Source organism: Anolis sagrei, chromosome X (assembly GCF_037176765.1).
Source record: "Anolis sagrei isolate rAnoSag1 chromosome X, rAnoSag1.mat, whole genome shotgun sequence".
Taxonomy (NCBI): domain Eukaryota; kingdom Metazoa; phylum Chordata; class Lepidosauria; order Squamata; family Dactyloidae; genus Anolis; species Anolis sagrei.
The window spans coordinates 23724726-23746372 of NC_090034.1; the positions used below are offsets into that span (position 1 = coordinate 23724726).

A 21647-nucleotide genomic window follows, 5' to 3' on the forward strand; every position below is an offset into this window, starting at 1 on the left:
TGGTATGGCGACATCAATAATAATAATAATAATAATTATTATTATTATTGTTATTATTATTAGATGATGATGATTATGCTCTGGGCCCATCTGGAATGGTATTCTGTTTGTGAAATGCCACAACAGAAAAAGGCACTTTTTCGAAAAGGTCATTCTACCTCCAGTGTTGAGAACACCTGGAGGGAGGGAGGCCTTTCTTGCGCATTTACCAATACTAATAATTGAGAAAAATAGCTTGGTAAATTCTTTATATGTTCTGAAGGTTACAGTTGCTATCTGCCTGATACAGATGCTCCTAATAGACAGAAAAATCAGTGTGATCTTTGTTCATCGGTGAAGAGATTGTATGCTTTGAAGGTATACATTTTCCAGTTGAAAATATCAAGAATTAAGATGAAAGGAAAATGATACTTTTCTTCCTTGTGATGTTGCTGAGCTAGATAATGCAGCACAATTTCTCATTTTCACCACTGAAAAGAATACATTTCCAATGGAGATCAAGATGCACACTGATTTATAAATGGAGGCATGCATTTGTGCGCATGATTCTGTCTAAATAGAATTCCCTGTAGTGGCTGAATTATTTATACTACTTCGATCCAAACCATTGATGTAAGAACCTTTCCTGTATTTCCTTTTTGATAGCGAGAATGGACAAACAAAGACAGAATCAGGCACCACAACACAAGACCAAGAGACAAACAGTGGCACATCTGGAGCTGTCACAAGTGCAGCCCCCACCATGTGGCTTGGAGCACAGACTGGCTGGTAGGACTTTGATCTATGGGGCTGGATTAGGGGGATTAGAGTGTCACACAGACATAAGCAAACTTTGGCCCTCCAGGTGTTCTGTTTCAACTGCTAGGAATTGTGGGAATTGAAGTCCAAAACACCTGGAGGGCCAAAATTGCCCATGCCTGGTGTAACTTTTAAGTCTTTTTTGTTTGGGGGGGGGGGAATATTGGAAACTGTGTCAAAAGAAGCTGGTAGAATAATAAACCAATATTTGGGTCCAGAGAAAAATAAAAGCTGAATTTCAGAGGAGTGTTTTCATCTGCATTCAAAAGGCAAGCAGGGAAAAGGCCTTCTTGGTCTCTCTCTTGGAAGGGCATTTCAGAGTTTGGGAGCAGCCACTAAAAAAGGCCCATGTTCCCACCAAATGTTTTTCAAGAGGGCAATGGGAGAGAGAAGGTCCTCTCCAGATGATTGTAATGTTCTAATAGGTTCAAAGAGAGTGACACAGTCCTTCAAATAACTTGGATCCAAGCTGTGTGGGGCTTTATAGGTGAAAACCAGCATGTTGAATTGGTCCAGAAAACGGTTGACAACCAATGGAGATACTGCAAAAGGAGAGTTGAATGCCCCATGAGGCCAGTTCCAAGAAAGCATGGTTGCTCTGCTCTGTTCTGCGGTGCTCAGGCCATATTTGAAGTAGTGTGCCCTGTTCTAGATGTCACATTTCAGAAAGGACAGTGACAAACTGGAGTACTTCGAGAGAAAATTAGAGTGCCTTGAAACCAAAATCCACCGAGGAATGGATGAAAAGAGGACTATTTTAGTCTAGGGAAGACAAAGTGTCAGGCATGATCAGCCTTTCAATGTCTGAGAAGCTGTTATGAAGATTATGGAGCATAGCTATTGTCCTGTTATTGGAAAATGAAGATGTTTGTTGACCCTGATGAATAGTCAGAAAAAGAGCAATGAAAGCAAGACTGCCAGTTAAAATAAAATATAATATGGGTTACTGTGAGTTTTCTGGGCTGTATGGGTGTGTTCCTGGAACATTCTCTCCTGACATTTAACCCCATCTATAGCAGACATCCTCAGAGGTTGTGAGGTTTGTTTATATATCTGTGGAATGTCCTGGGTGTGAGAAATAACTTTTGTTTGTTTGAGGCAAGTGTGACTGTTGCAATTGATCACCTTGGTTAGCATTGAATAGCCTTGCGATTTCAAGGCTTGGCTGCTTCCTGTCTGGGGGAATCCTTTGTTGGGAGGTGATTAGCTGGCCCTGATTGTTCCTTGTCTGGAATTCCCGTTTTTTGAGTGTTGTTCTTTACTTACTGTCCTGATTTTAGAGGTTTTTAATACTGGTAGCCAGATTTTGTTGGTTTTCATTGTTTCCTCCTTTCTGTTGAAATTGTCCACATGCTTGTGGATTTCAATGGCTTCTCTGTGTAGTCTGACGTGGTTGTTAGAGTGGTCCAGCATTTCTGTGTTCTCAGATAATATTCTGTTTCCAGGTTGGTTCATCTGTGTCCAGGTTGTTCAGATTGTCTTAAGCTATGGCTGAGTTATCTGATTGAATTGGTGCAGTGTCTTTCATGTACCTTGATTCGTGTCTGGGCAATGCTGTGTTTGGTGGCCCTATGTAGACTTGTCCATAGCTGCATGATATATAGTAGACTCTTGCAGAGCATTTGTTAGATTTTCTTACTATTACAAAGCCAACTAAAGGCAATCATGCCGGCCCCATGACCTTGGAGGTGTCTATGGACAACACTGGCTCTTCAGCTTAGAATTGGAGATGAGCACCAACCCCCAGAGTCAGACACAACTAGACTTAATGTCAGGGGACAACCTTTACCTTTACTACAAAGCCAGCTATTAAATTAATAAAGTATATGAACTGAAAATAAAATGTTTGCTACCAGAGGAGACCCTTCTTCTAGCTTTCCCACTTACATATTGAGGAAAACACTGATGCCCACTCTTTCTCTTTTTTATGTTGTTTTGCCCTTATGTTGGCCTTTATGGCTGTTTTTCATGCCTTTCCTTGCTGTGACTGTTGCACTTTCTCTGCTTGCCCTTAATCTCATAGCCACATGGGATATTTTCATTATTTGCCAGCAGATGTGGAAATGTTCTCTTTCTTGTGACACTATTAGCGATGTGGGTTGGCCTCATGGCCAAACTAAATTACCTTTCTTTGGCAGGTTGTATGTGCACTCAGCTGTTTCAAACTGGAAGAAATGCCTACACTCAATCAAGCTGAAGGATTCAGTGCTGAGCCTGGTGTAAGTTCATAGATGTAATTATTACACAGTAAAAAAAGGCCTTGAAGCTTATAGGGAAAAGAAACCCCTTGGTTATTGAACCCCAGGAAATCCAGTCAGCTTCTTTTCCCATCACCACATGCTATTTTAAAAGGCCCTAGTCTCTAGAAATCTGGCTTTTGTGTTTTTGCTTTGTAATTGAAGGACTGGAATCTCAGGCTGACAGATTCAGCACTTAATTACCCATCATTACATGGGAGCATTTTCTCCTTTTTCGTCTGAAATTGATTCCCCCCCCCCCCCCCTTGTGCTTTTAGGCATGTGAAAGGCCGTGTCCTGGTGGCCCTGGCTGATGGGACCCTGGCTATATTCCACCGAGGAGAAGGTGAGATCCTGGCAGCCGGACTGTACAGCTGTGGTCAACCTTTCCTTAGCTCTTGGAAATTTAGTGCTTGTGATGTTTAAAGAGACAAAAGATCTACAAAGTACCGCTATGGGTGGAACCTGGCATTTTGGAGAATCATTTGTTCATTTTATGGTCTGGACCACCCGTTCCTAAACCTCTTGGTTCATGGAACCCTTCAGAAGAGTTTTATTCCCCGTGGAATTCTAATTTTGTCCCTAAGTGTTGTGACTCCACAAGATTATTCCTTCGTTCATTTACTCCTATTGCCTAGGTGTTTTGTATAATGTACTAGGTTTGGAAATAAAGTGTTTTAGATATAACCACAAACCCTTATTTTGGTGCAAAAGAAATGAATATAACCAGAAACATTATTTTGGTGTACAAAATACTGGATGCACGCCTAAAGCAATGAATGAAATTGTTTTGCTTTTCTATTTCAAGTAGTTTTTAAATTGGGCTTTATGCCTGACAACTGGATGTAAATCCAGGGGGGCATCCAACGTGCTCCTAAATTTGTTTTTGGCATAAACTGAAAATCCTGGTTTGCTTCAATAGAGTATTGTTCAGATTGTCTTAAGTTCTGCTCATGACCCATGGAGCTAGTTCCAGGCACAACAGATCTTCTCTTACTTTATCCCTTCTCCTGCTTCCTCAATCTCTTTGTCTCTAGATGGTCAGTGGGACCTCAGCAACTACCATCTCATGGACCTGGGCCACACACACCATTCCATCCGCTGCATGGCGGTGGTCTATGACCGAGTCTGGTGCGGCTACAAGAACAAGATCCATGTCATCCAGCCAAAGACAATGCAGATTGAGGTAAGGCAAGGACATCTTTGGAAAAGAATTGTGGGAGTTGAAGTCCAAAACACGTGTGGGGAGGGGGCAAGTTGGCCCATGCCTGCTGTATTAGTTCACTCAATAGTAACTTTGATTGCATTCCAATCAGACATGTTCCTGTTTTGGCAACATAAATATTCCAGTATATTTAAAAAACAACTACATATTTTGTAATTGGTTGATATTTTTTAGAAGGCAATTTGTGGTTAGTGTTTGGAATCAGAGCGCTAAGAATACAAGTGTCTGATAAGCTGCCATCTTCCCTCCCATCTCCTTTTCCCAGACATCCTTCGATGCCCACCCTCGCCGGGAGAGCCAGATCCGCCAACTGGCATGGATTGGGGATGGCGTTTGGGTTTCCATTCGCCTGGACTCCACGTTGAGGCTCTACCACGCGCACACCCATCAGCACCTCCAGGATGTGGACATTGAGCCCTATGTCAGCAAAATGTTAGGTAAATCAAAATGGTGCCAGAAACCTTCTTGGTTCACTTCTTGGTTCACTTTGGTTCATATTTTCTTCTGAGGAGAAGGCTTTCCATTCACTCTCCCATATATGCCTAACCTTCCTCCTAGAATGCCTCATTGCTGCAGTCTGTATTTTTTTTCCAAATCCTTATGATTTCCATTAAAAACTTGACACAGTCCTTCTGGTAAAAGTTCCAAGATTTTCATCCTCTCATCTGCAATAAGAGCTGGGAGAGAATCCGATCTAAAACTATGGAGTCCTGACAATCACTGTTGATAACATCAAAGCAGCTGTATGTCACAAAAGGCAGCCTACTGTAGTTCCATTTCCTGTGGGACAAATATGTGTGTGTGGAACCAAACCTAACAAGCTTTATTCCCTTAACTTCTCTCTCTCTGATACTGCTCCTATATTGAATTTTAGACTGCAGGGTCCTCAAGCCTCCTGTGTTCTTGTTCTTACATTGATGCTGCCAAATGATTCCATCCTTTCTATCTCTAAGTTCTGTTCTGAGCACTTTGTCTCTTATTTTTATGAATCCATTACTCTGTAGTATGTTACATCATCCTAACCAAGACTGTTTTGCACTTCTTGTTCAGGAACTGGGAAATTGGGTTTCTCGTTTGTGCGGATTACAGCTTTGCTTATCGCTGGCAATCGTCTCTGGGTTGGGACTGGGAACGGCGTCATCATTTCCATCCCTTTGACTGAGAGTAAGTAGCCTTCACTGGATACCCAAATTCATATCCTCTGTACAGAGAATGAACTTCTATGAACTGCTTTCTGCCTCTTCTCTTAGCAAGATAACTTTGCCTTCTGCAATTTCAGCCATGTTCATAGTATCACACAAGTTCCAGATACTAGATTTTTAAAAGCTTGCTCTAATGTCGTTTGAGGACAGTCCGTCCATTAGATAGCCATTGCAAATTATGTAAACATCCCTAGTACTGCTTTGAATACATTCCGGTTTGCATATTAGCAGTAGGGGGATCTAGACCAGGGTTTCTTCACCTTTTATCACCTGTGACTCTTTTCTGTGACCCTTTTCTGATATACTTCCACACCCTACTTCCCTAGGTGTGGAAGTATATCAGAAAGGGTATAAAAACCAAATCTTTATTGCTAATAAATCAGCATTTGCAAGGCTTGCTCAACAAGCTGGTTTTTCTTTTTGTGGAGTACAACTGAAGCATCTTCTGCAGAGTCCAGTGTAACCACAGCAGTTAAGTACTAATAAATTTATGTAAATGGGTGGCATTCAGAAACATTTTAATGTTGCCATTTTTCTCATGACCTCAACATTGAGCTAAGGGGACCCTATTTGGGGTTGGGACTCACAGTTTAAGAAACCCGGATCTAGATCAGTCAGACTTTTCAGAATCACCCATTCCTTATCTGGGTCACTTAATTTGGAGTAAGCAGTTCCTTTTGACTTGCTAGCCCAAGTGCAACTGGCATGGAACACTGTAGGTGGATATGCTACTTGTTATTGAGCACTGGTTGCTGAGACGGTATTCACCATCACATCTGCTTTCTTTCTGGTCTGTACTGTGGTGCCTTCGCTTAAACAAGTATTTGCAAATGCACCAAATATTAAGATACCCCTTTTGCTCTTTTCCCAATAATGGATGTTTTCTTCTATCTGTGGGTTCTTATATATTCATGTTTTCCTTTCCTAGCTGTCGTCCTCCATCGAGGTCAGCTCCTTGGGCTCAGAGGTAAGTTCCACACCTCTTCCTTCCTTCCTTCGACGCTCTAGATGCCGTCCTGTATTTACCCATTGATCTTTCTATTCACCCCCAGTCACTTTGAGCCCACATTTTATATAATGATCAATCAGAGCTAGGGAGACATATAGCAATGTAAGCATTTATGCGAACCTGTATTTGAAACATTGAACAGACTACTTCTGAATGCCACTGGTTCCTTGCATTGAGGGAAGAGGAAACAACATCTGGAGCCCTCCCCAAACTAACACGTGCCCAGACCTGTTGGATTCTTACCATCGCCTCGCCAGTCAATTGGGAGGTGTAGCCCTATACATCTTGAAACCAACATGTTGTGGGAAAATCTCCCTTCATACATCTTGGAATGGCTGGCCCTTATGGTCTTTTCCAACTCTACAAATCTCTGTAGCCACGTCCTTTCCTTCTGTTTTTTAAAAGTCTGCTGCCCTCTTCTTTCTTCGTGGGCTCTGTGTGCAGCAGAATACCATATGTGTGCATTTCACAGATGACCACTCAAAGGAACACAGTTACAGGTAAGCAACCCTTCTTTCTCTTTGATTTCAGCTAATAAGACATCTCCAACATCTGGAGAAGGGAACCGACCTGGTGGAGTCATACATGTATATGGCAGTGATGACAGCAATGACAAGTCTGCCAGCAGCTTCATCCCATACTGCTCCATGGCCCAAGCTCAGCTCTGCTTCCATGGGCACCGGGACGCAGTCAAATTTTTTGTTTCTGTGCCTGGTAAGCAGAGGATGTCAGCGTTTTATAGTCTGATTCTTTCTGCAGAAACTAAAGTTCTGTAGAACATTGTGAGCCTGTTTCTGCCGTTGCTGAACATGCTGAAGATTTTGAGCTTAATTAGCCGAGCTTCTGAAATTGTTCTCCGGACCAGTCATCTGGGAGGTCCACTCAAGTATTCTACTCACTGGCCAACACATATTTCTTTCTAGGTACATTTTACTTGCTGATTTGCAAAAAATGGCACCAGTTATCCTCTATCAGCTCAAGATTTTGAGATACAGAACATATGCTATCTACCAGTCACCATCTGCTCACACATATTAAGACCATAATAACCATGTCTAAGAAACTAGAGCTGATGCAGTCTATCCAATGCAATTTTCTGAATCAGTGCCCCAAATAGCCCCAGGACCAGGCCTAAAAACCAACACACCAAGAATATATTTTCTTTGTTGGACTGTGTTATCTGTAATATATTGATATTTTGATATATTTTTCTTCTCACATTACAGGCAGAGGCCTTTTTGATAAAGGCCAGATTATTAAACAAGCTAAAAATGGTTTGGGTCCCTTGATAGTGATGCTGTTCTGTTTTTTTTTAAAGGGGGAAATATGAATTACATCAGACATGGGCAAACGTTGCCCCTCCCTCTAGGTGTTTTGGACTTTAACTCCCACAATTCCCAACAGCCTAAAGTTAGGAATTGTTGGAGTTGCAAGTCCAAAACAACTGGAGGGAGGGGCAAAGTTTGCCCATGTGACATTCTTAGATTTGTAGAAGTATCTATGAAGTGGTCTGTGGAGACACTCAATTGAACTCAAGTAGCCCAACAACTAGGCAGAGCTGTGCCATTCCTGGTTGAGGTTCAAAGCTTTGATGTCAGGCAGCTCAAATAAACTCTGTCTTTCCAGGGAACGTTCTTGCCACATTGAATGGGAGTGTGCTGGACAGTCCCTCGGAGAACCCCGGCACAGATGCTGCAGAGGCCGAGGAGGGCCAGAAGCTGAAGAATGTCCTGGTACTGAGTGGAGGAGAAGGCTACATTGATTTCCGGATTGGTAAGTTCTTTTATTGAGGCGTGAAATAGCTTTGAGATTTACTGGTAGATTGCTGGACTTATTGCAACCATTTGACCCAAGTTTCTGACTTCCAGTTGTTTAATAAGTCCAAAAATCACAGTTCATCCCAAATGATTAGAATATGTGAGATACTCCTTCGTCCTTAATTGTTAATGCAGATGTACCAAATGTGTGATTTCCAAAGCGGGGAGTGAACCAAAATACATTGATTCTCTGAAATATTTAATTTACCCAAAATTCCAATCATGTTGGAAAAACGAGAAGTTGAACAGAGCTGATGTACCCCTTCCAAGGCACTCCCAATGCAGAGTGCAGTACAGTAATCCTGATAGGATGTAGTCAAGGCATGTATAGTTATGGCCAGATGAAATATTTCCAGCTACAGCTGGCATGCTGGATTTGCCATCACTGAAACCCAGCAGTAGGACAGTTTCTCTCTCCCTCCCTCCCCCCTCCCCCCCCCTCTCTCTCTCACACACACAGCATTGGGGATAAACTGAAGCCTGAGAAATATCACAGAAAAATGGCCAGGATGTAGAACAGGGTTAATGCCTCCCTTCTGAGTATAACCCTCTAGGAAAGACAGAAGCCATTGAGGGAGAAAGTATCTTCAAGACCCATCCCAGCAAAAAAGCACCTATCCACTGAAGTCACCTATCCACTGAAGACAGGGAGCTCTGGCATGGGCTGGTCCATGAGGTCAAAGTATAATTCCTTTATTGCCCTCACTGTCACCGAGAAGGCCTACTACCAACAGGCTCTATATTAGCTCCAGGAAGGTAGACCTTTCCCCTATAAAGATGAAATTGCAGGCAGCTGTGGGCATGCTGTATAAAGACAAAACATTGCCCCAATTTTTCCCATCCAGTCGTACAATATGCTATTGAGCGCCTACAAACATTGGGTAAACGGTATGCGTTTATTAAGTTTCGAAGATCAGTTTCATGCATCTTAAATGAGTAACACTTCCTTGCAGTGCTCCCTCCCATTCATGGTGTGAATTCTCTCCATAGGCGACGGAGAAGACGACGAGACGGAGGAAAGTGCGGGAGACGTAGCCCCTGTCAAGCCCATCCTCTCCAAGGCCGAACGAAGCCACATCATCGTGTGGCAAGTTTCATACATCCCAGAATGAGATCCTCCTTTTCTGACACGATAACTTTTAATTTCCCAATCCCCAATTCCCTAAATGCCAAGATGTATATAATACGGAACTCCTGCATTATAATCCTACTGTTGGAGAAAGCAAACCCCAGGCGGGCAATAAGCACCTGCCCGATGGCGGTTCCCCTCACGTTCTAAGCTCCCAAGCTTTGCATCATCATCCATCTTGGGCTGGCTAGCTTTATGAATCGACTGGGTTCTCCCCAGCTTTCCAAAAGGGGAAAGTGAAGCTTGGCAAATGGGGTGCCAGGATAAACATGGGAAGAACGGGTTTGGCTTGGAAGGGCTGGATGAGATAGATGTTCAAGACACTTCTTTCCTGAATTTATGTGCATGGGGAAAATGAAACGAATTGCTTCTTGCCTTTGCCTTCAAACTTTGCCCCCAGCATTAGGCATGCAATTAGTGTACAAGCCAATATGAAAGAAGTTCTTTCCAATGATTATGTAGAAGCTTTCCCTAGCCTTTCTGTCCTGCTCTGTATCTATGGGATTTGGCCATGGGAGGGTGGGGGGAGGTACATCCAAGACAGCCAGGGAATAAGTTGGAAGCGGGTTCAGGAATCCAGGATGTGTACTTGTAAGGCAGCCATGGGCAAGCTTTGGCTGTCCCTCCAGGTGTTTTGAACTTCAACTCCCATAATTCCTAACAGCCAGTAGGCTGTTAGGAATTGTGGGAGTTGAAGTCCAAAACACTTGGAGGACCAAAGTTTGCCTACGTCTGTTGTAAGGTGTGCAAATGGTGATTACGTTGACAGTAAACGTCTGTACACAAAGCATGGCCACAAAGGCATGCTATGGCTTTTCATTGCCAGAGCTATTTAGACCTAGGCCTGTAAAATACCTGGATGGGAGACCATTGAGATGCTTGTTGATGTTGTTCTGAATGACTTGGAAGAAGGATGGAATTCAAAAGTCACAAATACATCAGTCAATTTCCTAGTTGAAAGGCTAAGAGGCCACATCTAATAGCTTTGAAGGCAATATGATTATCTCCTTGCCATTTAGAGGGGAGAGTGAAGGGGCACACAGCACTGAGTAAATAAGAAGTATCTGAGATGTTCTTTGAAATATGAACAAACCACAAGCCCCGTTTTGTGTTCAGGTCCAGCTTGGGTTCATCTTGTGGTCTTCTGGCAGGGAGCATATGGTGGCGAGCCCTTGCTTGTAACTCTCAGAATCCTCAGTTGTATCTGGCCGATGATTTGGGGAAATAAATCATTTGAAAGAGAGCTTTTGCTCACACTTTTGTAGCAAGCAGAAAAAACATGCTAGGGATCGGAAGATGGAGCGCTGTCATCTGTGGAAAAAGAAGGAGGAAGCAGAAAGGAAGAGCAGGAAGAAGGGGACATAGAAAGAAGAGAATTTTCTTTGCAGATGGGAGAAAGGAGAAAAAGAAATCTGATAGATTTTAGTTCACCCATAATTTGTGCTGGAAAAGTCAGGAGCAGCAGTAACTGCAAGTAGATAGCTATATAAGATAAATTACTCTGGGATTAGGGTCAGAAGGGGTTGCAGCTGATTCAGAGCCTTGTCAAAATCAACATTTTCCAGCTTGAAAACTAGATAAAGAAATAGCAGAAACAATCCAGTTGTGAAGTATGTTGGTAATTGAAATCCCATGGAGCCCTCATGAGTAAACGTCCTATGAATTCCCACCCAGGTTCTTAAAAAATTGATTTCTCAAAAATGTAGGCCATTTCCCAACCTCTCACTTGGGATTTGATCCCCTTCTCCTTGGTTGGGTCAATGCTAAAGCCTCAGAATGGCCTTGCCATTGTAACAAGTGCCAGAGATGGAGTCCAAGGAGGATATTATTTACAGTGCAACTTGAGGTATGATTCATGACAGTATGGGGAGGAGGGACAGAAAGGGATGGAGAGAAGGTTCAATAGGGACAGCGGACAGAGAAGGGCAAAGAAAGGTAGCAGCTTCAATATGAAGTGATGGGAGTGAGCAGAGCCCTCTTCAGAAATGTAGAAACCTGGCAACCAGGAAGACAAATATGCCATGCTTGAAAAGCGAGAAAAAGATCCGCAATGCTAAACTTGCAACTTCTCCTTACCCCCAAGACTGCAATTGCTCCTGCATGGAACAACTCAGATCTTTAAACATGTATAAAACTATGAAGTCCCTTGCAAATCCTGTTTCCAGTCACAAACACTTCGAGTTTGCCTCAACTGGCTAGTTAAGATGCAGAAAACGCCCTTTTGGAGTTTGAAGTGAGCTTTCAATAAAAACATAAGCTGGCAAAAAATATATGATGCTGTGGGTAGAGGAAGATAGAAGGCTGGCAATTGGTAAACAGCAAGTGAAAAAGGGTTTGACTTAACACACATTTTCCCTGCTGCATCTTCACTGTGATGTATGTAAAACTCAAATCAGTATGCTATGAAAAGGTTTTTAAAAAATGTGTTTCAGGGCCTGAATACTCTGGCAATTTGGACTGAAATGTATAAAAGGCTGCTGTGTGGGGGGAAAAACCCATGAACACCTTTATGCTTTGTCCCTTGTATTCTATCATACAAATCAAACTGTATCTGTTCTGTATGTAATAAAACATTGTTAACATCACACAGATTCTGGTGTTCGTGAGTACACCAGAAGGTAGCGTTTCTAAATTTACTCTGCAATGTCATGATGATTCCCTCTTGTGGAGTGTGCCTGTTTAGAGTTGCAGCAAGCCATCTCTTCTCTCCAGAAAAGCCATTCCTTTCACTCTCTCTGGCCTCTATGCCTGCGACAAAATCCGCCATGTTCTGTGGCCACTGAGTGTTCTTAGTCCTCTTTGTGGTCCTTAGTAAAAAAATTTCAAACGATTTCTGGCAAACTTGACAGTTCTCTCGTGTTTCTCAGTAGACATTCTGTCTATGGAGCACCCAAAGTTATGGCCCAGGACCTTTTTACGTGAATTCAGGTATATTGGTATATAATACAGGTATAAAAACCAAACAATTACTGATAACAAAACTACACTTGCAAGGCTTACTAAACTGGCCGATACTCCTTTTTACAAAGTAAGTTGAAACATCTTCTGCAAAGGTAAGAAGGCACATAAGAAGGCAAGGAGGAGTATTTCTTTTTTATGTGGATGTATCAAAGCTCCAGTTGATGCAGGGGTTAATGAGAATTGCAATCCAGGACATCTGGGTTGGGGAACACTGGTCTACAGGGTTGCTTAAACTTTTCTGCTTTTGGCCCAACAAATTTTTATGTGACCATGAGTATATAACTACATAAAACAAATGCAAAAAAACAAAACATTACTGAGAAAAAAGGCATTTGCAAGGCTTGCTAAACAGGCTGATTTCCCTTTTTATGTAGTACAGCCGAAGCATCTTCTGCACAGCCCACTGCAAACTCTGCACAAGAAGTCTGTGGAAATGCCTAAAACAGCCATGAGGTGTCATCCAAAAACATTAATGTTGCCAAATTTTCTGGGACTTCAACGCTGAGCTAAGGAGGAACCCATTTGGGGCCAGAACCCCCAGGTTAAGTACCAGTGGTCTAGACCAGTTTCTTAAACTGTGGGTCTTGACTCCATATGGGGTCCCTTTGCCTCATGTTTTCTGAGTGCCCCCTGGTGGCTATTTTAGGCATTTACATGAATCTCTTAGGAACATCATGCAGCATTTACAGTGGACTCTGCAGAAAATGCTTCAGCTGTACTCCATAAAATAGAAAATCAGCCTGTTTGACAAGCCTTGTAAAAGTGTTGATTTATAATCAATACATGTTTGACTTTTATGCCTATTTTACTTACCTATATACCCAGATTCACATAAATTTCTCAAGCAGAAAGGGGTCAGAAAGGGAAAGGGTATCAGAAGCCCTGATCTAGACTGCTTCTCAGCTGCTATGACATTTTAATAAGTCTATCCAGGCTTTATGAAAACACCTTCAGTAGAAAAAAAAATATCAATCCACATTTTGAAAAGGTGGTAACATCAAGAAATTCTTTCCAGTGCACCTTTTCTGTCTCCTGTAATGTAGATCTACCGAATTGGAACCACTCTATGGAGCAATGTAATCTTGAAGAATCCACTGTACAACATCTTAGAAGTGAAAACACCTTTTCCAAGAATGAAAACAGCTGCCTTCTCAAAGTTTATTTTACAACAGGCCATATGTAAAATGTAGCTATTTACAGATTCATTTGTTTTGGGCATTTTGTCATCTTATTTATTTATTTATTTATTTATTTACTATATTTCTACACCTCCATTCTCAGGTTGAGGGTGACTCATGGCAGTTTACAGAATGGCACAATTCGATGTCCATAATATAAAAATAGCTAAAACATTTAAACATAGATAAAAATTCACTACATAATAATATCAATAAAAAACATCATAAAACAATAAATCATCCGCATTTCATTACCAAATCATTATCCAGTTGCGTTGTCCAGCCATTCTGAGATCAGAGTTTATCTGCTACACTGTATTTGGGAAAGCCTGCTTAAACAGGCAGGTTCTGACTTTTACGAAACGTTAAGAGGGTAGGGGCCAATCTAATGTCCCTGGGAATGGCATTCCACAGCCGAGGGGCCACCGCTGTCCTTGCCAGCCAAATCTGTGAAGATGGCAGGACCCAGGCTCGGCCCAGGAGGAGAGGGCAATGCCAGCGATGCCAACGCTCATGGCATCGGTGGCTCCAGAGTTCCAGGCCAGGGACACGGGGGGAACCCCTATGGAAGGTCCCCTGGCGGGCCTGCTGACACTTGTAGAACCTTGGGGACAATCCCTGCGGACTCTGCCCCATCTGTGGCAGTAACGACTGTTTCTTTGGCCTTGCCACCCACAGTACCGATGGCCTCTTCCAGTCTAGCCAACTTCCTGGGCCTACTGCATTGGCACAGCCGCAGCAGTTACATCAGCAACACCAACAACTTTCTGCATGTTCTTTGGGAATTGCTGTACCCGAACTACCTGAATATAAGGTCATTGATCTTGCCGACTCTGATTCCTCATGTGACGTCCCTGATTCCCTGCAGGGGTGTGAAACCTGAATTTCACCAATCGGATGACTTTAATAAGTTTGTTGCCCTTATGGGGTGAATGATTAAAGCACTTGATCTCCCAGGCCCCAAACCCCCAGAACCAGTGGAGGATCCTATGTTCCCATCTGAGGAACAAGAACCCCCATCCTCAACAGCCTTTCCAGCTTTACCATACCTTCTCAAACTAACAAAGGTTACTGATGTTTCCCTGTCATGGTCAACTGTGAATCACACATTCTATCAAACATTTTTGGCGCTAGGCCCCGCCCACTCTCCCTTTAGTATAAGTAGCCAGTGGGAGGGGCTACTGCCTCCAGTTCTCTTTTTCTGCCACCATTTGCAGCAGCTTGAGAACCTTGTTTCCCTGTCATGGTCAACTGTGAGTTGTACATATGGTTATTCCTGCGCCTGCGCAGACCAGCTTTGGAACTTTCTAGAAAGATAAAAAAGACATTTCCTGTCGTAGTCAACTGTGAATCGCACATTTGGTATCTCTGCACCTGTGCAATACAGCTTTCGGAACCTTCTGGAAGATAAAATATATAGACATTTTACCCCTGCCTAGCCCTGCCCACTCCCCGAGTATATATAGTTCATGGGCGGGGCTAGCCACCAGTTCTCTTTTCCGCCGCTTAGCAAGCAACTTGAGAACCTTTCCTCTACTTTTGCGAGCTTACAGACTGTTTTGGACTTGACTGGATTGTTTGATCGACCTGAGGTATTCTGTGACACTGACTGGACTGACCCCTTGACCATTCTACTGCTTTCCCCCTTCAAATATGGTGACCACGGCTTTTAAAAAATGCAGCAACTGCCCCAATATGTTGCCAGATATGGATGGGCACTCGCTTTGCTTAGCATGCTTGGGGGAAGGACATCTCACCCAATTTTGTCCCGTTTGTATGTCTTTTACTCCTCAGACGAGGAAAAATAGGGAGTCCTGGCTTAAAGCAGCCCTTTATGAGAGGACCCTTCTGCCTCCACCCATCCCTGGGCAGACTCCCTCTTCCGATCGGCTGCTCCTACCTTGTTTCGCCTCTTCGGAAGGCCTGCCGAGGAAGAAGACCAAAAAGTCAAAAGATAAGTCCTCCCAAAATGGCCGCCAGGCCGCTGCTCCCAAAAAGGCTCTGTTAAAAAAGGCGGGAAGCCTCTCTGCCGCCGTTTTCCCACCAAATCCGCATCTTGCAGCGAGGAGCCAGGGAGCGCCAGTGCTACCTCTTCCGGCACCAGATGTTACTGCTGGGATAGCCGAGTTGACTCCAGTGTGTACGGTGCATGCGCGCGCCGGAGACTCTTTTAACACCAGGGATGTCGGTGTTACCTCCTTCGGCGCAGGGACACAGAGCCTGCGTGACCGAGCTCTACGCGCCCGATACCGGCCCTCCCTCAGCGGCGGCCGTTCCCCTCCCATAGGGGAGCCACGCCTATGGAGGCATCTTCAACAGCCCTCCCACTTCCGGCATGGAGGCCTCCCCCTCATCTGGGGTCACTGCTCCGCTGCCTGGGGCTGCTACTGATCAACAGCGTGAGGAAGCTCCCTCGGCTACCGAGGAGGCAGCCCCTGTAGATACCGGGGCTCTACAGGCACCTATGGGTGTCCCAACGCTGGCATCATCTTTCGATCACCCCTGGCTTCGGCGATCCGCACGCCGCCTTACTAAGCGGCCCAGGCAATCGAGGTCCCCATCTCGTCGCAGCTGGGCCTATCGACGTCGACGGTATTGTTCCCCATCCAGGAGCAGGCCTCGCTCTCGGTCGTCTTCCTCCTCCTCTGGCTGTTCGAGGCGCAGGAGGCGCTCCCGGTCTTCTTGTTCCTCCTCTCGGAGACATTTGAGCCCGGGCCCCATGCCTTTGCCGGGTTACTGGCAGCTGGGCCCTTCAGGTCAGCTGGTGTTCATGCAGCCACTGATGCCTCCCCCCTTTGGCTTACCTGGAGCTCCCCCTCCTGCCCCAGAACTAACTGCTCCTGCAGCTAGCTGTCTTACTTCAGGGACAACTGTCCATCTGTTTCTGTGCCAGCCTGTGCCAATTTGACTCCAGCAAAGGCAGCTTGTGTTGACCTAAACTTGTGTAGACTGTCTATGCCTCCAGCCAAGGTGCCTTGTGCTGTCCAAAACCTGTGTGGTTCTGCCATGCCTTCTATTACTGTGTTGCCTTCTACTACTGTGTTGCCCTCCACTGACCAAACTTTGTGTGACTGCTCTTGTGTCGACCTCTGCTCCCCAACTGATGAACAATGCAGCCTCCTTGGGAACTGATTTCACTAACCCACCTGTGGTTCCAGAACAGGACACAGTTGTGTTGAGAGATACTGACTCCAATTCCGATTCTCCTGATGCTGCACAGGCCATAGGGGGTGAGGATAATGGCCTTATTCCACCTGCAGACTTTAATAAATTCACTGCGCTAGTGGATAGGATGATCAAGGCCCTTGATATCCCCGCCCCAAAACCCTCTGAACATGTAGATGAGCCTATGTTCCCTTCGGAGGAACAGAATGTCGCTCCCTCAACATTTCTGCCTGTGTTACTGTATCTACTTAAACTGGCCAAAGTTGCTGACATGTCACCTTCTTTAGTTCCTGCTGTGCCAAGGCAGCTAGATTCTATGTATGAAATTGATGTTTCTTCTTTTAAGTGGGTCACTGCCCCTCCCAAACTCAATACTGTGGTTGCGGAGGTAGCCTAAACTAAACGGCCCAAGGGCTCATTGACAGCCCCTCCTGATAGGGAAGGTAAAAAGATAGATTCCTTAGGGAAAAAGGTACACATCTGTGCAGGGTTATTCACCCGTATGGCCCACTATGCTAGCTACATGAGTGGGTATCAAACCTTTTTGTGGGGAAGGATGCTACCCAGGACGAATGTCTCCCTAGGGCCCTGCAGGCAGAGGCGGTCGCACTGTCTAAATTGCAGAAGGACTTTGCAAAGCATTTGGCAGAGGCTGCAGGCAATCTATTTGCCACCGCCACATCTATTAGGAGGCACGCGTGGCTCCGCGCCTCAAATCTGTCCGAGGAGGGAAAGGCTCTGGCGGAGAACCTTCCCTTCCATGAGACGGGCCTCTTTAATCCCGACACCGATGATAGGTTGAAGCAGAAACAGGATGTACGCCAAGCAGCCAATAAATTTGGCTACACGTGGCATCCATTCCAACAACAACGGTCCAGGTGGCAACCCTCTAACTCTGCCTATCGTAGGACCTTTACTAATTCTTTCACAGGCCCCTTTAGAAATAGGGGCAACGCATCTTCTAGATTCCAAGGGGGGAGGAGAAACTTCTATTTCCAAGGGCCAGGGTTCAACCCTATCAAAATAAACCGAAACTTCAACCTGCCCAAAAGAAGTGTCTTTGATGTCACCCGTCCTACTGAGGGATCGCTCATTGGGGACGATCCAACACCGGGCCCGCTTGAAACTGTTGTTCTATAACCCTCTCATTCCTTGGTTGCTGTTCCCCTCTCTCCAAGTTCCTCTACCCCTCTTTTTGACAATAGACTTGCCTTGTTTTACCAAAGTTGGTGTAACATCACCACGGACAGGTGGGTTCTGTCCATTGTTGCCAGGGGCTATTTCATCGAGTTTGAAGACCAACCCAGGATGGGTCACATTAAGGAAACATCAGTGTCTTCTCCACTGTTGCAGGAGGTTGAAATGTTGTTGCAGAAGGGAGCGATTTCCCTTGTGGATCCCCCTGCCATCCCGTTCTGTTTTTTCCCCATTACTTCTTGGTTACTAAAAGTGGTGGTGGTCTGCAGCCCATCCTTGATCTTTGAGCATTAAATAAACACATACTTCCGAAAAAGTTCCGTATGGTCACTCTTAGCAGAATCGTACCTGTTCTTTCCAAAGGGGTGTGGTTCGCAACCATTGACCTTAGGATGCCTACTTTCACATCTCCATCGCCACTCAGCACCGCAGGTTCCTCTCCTTTATGGTGGGTCAGCTTCTGGCTCTCTCCACCCAGATATGGGAGTGGTGCATAGAGAGGGAAATTCACCTTCTAGTGACTCACCTCCCCGGGGAGGAGAATTCTTTAGCAGACACTCTCAGCAGGAGCCCGTTGGCCCATCACGATTGGTCACTCAATCAGGAGGAGGTTCACAGAATTTTTCTTGCCTGGGGCGCTTCGGAGGTTGACCTGTTTGCGACCCGCAGCAACACGAAGTGCAACCTGTTCTGTGCACGCCGGCAACCTGCCCCGGAGGAGGGTTGCTTGGGAGATGTTTTTCTACATAACTGGGACACTCGTCCCACATACACCTTCCCACCGTTTCCCTTCCTTGTGAGGGTAGTTGCAAAGATCCAAAGGGACAATGCCCAGTGCATTGTGATCGATCCTTGGTGGCTGCGTCAGCCCTGGTTCTCCCTCCTTCTTCAACTGTCGAGGGGAGTTTTTGTCCGGCTCCGGAACAGGGGGGACCTTCTGACGTCCCAGCTGGGTTAGGTCCTGTACCCGGAAGTACACAACTTGAGGCTGACCACGTGGAGAGTCTTGCCCATTCATTAACACCCCTTTTTGACCTATCCCAGGCCATTTTATGCATTATTGAGGCGGCTCATAGAACGTATACCAGGCGTTCGTATAGCTATAAATTGTCCCTTTTTTGCAAATACGTTAGGGCAAGGGTTCAGGAGCCGGAGAAGGCTCCTGTTTAATTAATTCTGGATTTTTTGTTGTCCCTTTCTGGTTCGAGTCTCACTTTTTTCTCTCAAGTGTTACGTGGCAGCTATTTCATGGTTCAGAAGAAAATCAGGAATTCCATCCTGGTCACTACAGGCTCTTCTATGTTGTGGTGGTGGGCTCACTAAGGGGGCCTTATGGCTCAAGGTCATTGGCCTCGGGAGGAATCTTCCATGCATATAAATTTCCTAGAACTCTTAGCCATCAAAAAGGCTCTAAAAGCCTTCAAATTGGTCCTAAAGGGAAAGGTGGTTCAGTTGGTCACCGACAATACCATCGTGATGTACTATCTAAACAAACAAGGGGGCACTTGCTCCCAGGCTTTGCTGAACCTTACTCTTCGAATATGGGACTGGTGCATAGACAGGCAGATTTGTCTCTTGGCAGTTCACCTCCCAGGAGAGGAAAACATTATAGCAGACATGCTCAGCAGGACTCCCTTATCTCATCATGAGTGGTCCCTGAATCTGGAATAGTCCTTTCTTCTCTTTGGGGCATGGGGGTTTCTAGAAATCAACCTTTTTGCCACTCATCTGAACACCAAGTGCGCTCTATTCTGTGCATGTTAGAAGGGGAATCTAGTTCAAAGGTGTCTGGAGGATGCTTTTCTTCTATCCTGGAACAATTGGCTCCTGTATGCGTTTCCTCCATTTCCCCTGTTGTTGAGTAGTGGCAAAGATGCAAAGAGACAGGGCGAATTGCATCCTGGTTGCTCCATGGTGGCCCTGCCAACCATGGTTCTCCCCCCTTCTGCACCTGTGCAAGGGTGTGTTCATTCATCTCCGCGACGGGCCAGATCTTCAGTTGTCCCAAGGGGGATGGGTGTTATATCCAGAGGTGTCCAAGTCAAAATTGATGGCCTGGCGGATTTGCCCCGATTGTTAACTACTTTTTCTGGTTTATCAAGCTCGGTTTTGGGGTTTATTGAAGCCGCTCATAGAGAATCCACGAAGCAGTCCTATATTTATAAATGGTCGTATTTTTCAAAGTATGCTGCTCTTAAAGGGTCAGACCCTTTGTATGCCCCAGTTTTGTTGGTTCTGGGGTTTTTGGTATCCTTGTCGGAGTCAGGGCTTTCACTCTCTTCTTTGAAATGTTATTTGGGAGCCATCTCATGGTTTAGAAGGAAGGCTGGTCTGCCATCCTGTTTTTCTGAGCCCCTGGGGAAATTATTTTTAAGAGGTGTTAATAATGTCAAGCCCTCTGTAGCCCCTGTTGTTCCTTCATGGGATTTAGAGTTGGTGCTTTCTTCTCTCAGTAAGACTCCTTTTGAGCCTTTGGCAATGGTGGATATTGCTTATCTGTCTTGGAAAATGGCTTTTCTAGTGGCCATAACTTCGGCTAGGCATGCCAGTGAACTTTGTGCTTTGAGATCAAATGCCCCATACCTTAGCTTCCATAAGGATAAGGTCGTGTTGAGTACAGACATTGCCTTTTTGCCCAAAGTTGCAACACGTTTTCACATGTCGCAGGAGTTGGTTTTGCTTGCCTTTTTTCAGAACCCTACCACTTTGTTAGAGTGGACTTTGCACCTTCCTGACGTCCGTAGGGCTCTTGCTTTTGATGTGGACAGAACTTCTGGACTCGGGAAGTCTACCAGGTTATTTGTCAAATGCTGGAAGGATGCCAGTGGCCTTCCGGTATCATCTCAACATTTGGCATCATGGATTGTGTCAGCGATCTGTCATACCAGTTGGTGCGTAGAGATCCACCTCAGCAGCTGAGAGGCCACTCCACGAGATCAGTGTCCATGTCAGTGGCCTTCATGAGGGGCGTTCCGTTGGATGATGTGTGCCGTGCCGCCACTTACCTTCGTGTCCCATTACAAACTGGATGTGATCTCTAGGAAGCATGCAGAGTTTGGAAGGGTAGTCCTCTTCTCTGCGGTGGCATGACGCCCACCAGCCAAGGTCAGTAGCTTGCTAGTCTACCACATGTACAATTCACAGTGACCACAACAGAGAATTATAGGTTGCTTACCTGTAACCGTAGTTTCCTGTCGTAGTCACTGCGAATCGTACATTTGGTAATCTCTGCGCCTGCGCAGCACCATTCGGAACCTTCTGAAAGCAAAAAACTGACAGTTAGACCCCTGGCCACGCCCATCTCCCCTTGGTATAAATGGCCCGTGGGCGGGGCCAGCCGGCAGTTCTCTTCATCCGCGCTGACAAGCAGCTGGAGAACCTTCTACTCTTGCGAGCTAGTATCTAACGAACAAACTATTCTTTGACCGCCTTTTGCCAGAACAATTATGGCAACTAACTCATTTAAAAAATGTATTAAAAGCCCTAATATATTGCCTGATAATGATGGGCATGATCTCTGCCTTGCTTGCTTGGGTGAGGCCCATTTATTTCAAACCTGTTCTGTCTGCCAATCCTTTGCTCCGCAGACCAGAAAGAACAGGATTTTAAGATTAAAAGCGGCCATTTATGAAAGAGCCCTTCTACCATCAGCTGACCCTATTAAAATTGATTTACCTCATGCTGGGGCCGCTATAACAACTAAAAAGAAAGTGAAGAAATCAAAGGACA

The 21647-nt window shown here is 45.0% G+C and overlaps 1 protein-coding gene across 17 annotated transcripts in view; it reads left to right on the forward strand.

Annotated features, from left to right (window-relative positions):
* The window catches only part of MAPK8IP3 (mitogen-activated protein kinase 8 interacting protein 3), a 50428-nt gene extending 38426 nt beyond the window's left edge, over positions 1-12002 (forward strand). For all 17 annotated transcript variants that reach the window (XM_067460615.1, XM_067460617.1, XM_067460618.1 and 14 more), the window contains 10 exons: positions 646-768; positions 2937-3017; positions 3314-3381; positions 4073-4221; positions 4526-4697; positions 5311-5424; positions 6391-6429; positions 7003-7185; positions 8098-8244; positions 9279-12002. In XM_067460615.1, coding sequence (XP_067316716.1) covers positions 646-768; positions 2937-3017; positions 3314-3381; positions 4073-4221; positions 4526-4697; positions 5311-5424; positions 6391-6429; positions 7003-7185; positions 8098-8244; positions 9279-9400 — 1198 coding nt within the window. In that variant the 3' untranslated portion in view covers positions 9401-12002. The remainder of the gene's footprint in view (positions 1-645; positions 769-2936; positions 3018-3313; positions 3382-4072; positions 4222-4525; positions 4698-5310; positions 5425-6390; positions 6430-7002; positions 7186-8097; positions 8245-9278) is intronic.
* The last annotated feature ends 9645 nt before the right edge of the window (positions 12003-21647 follow it).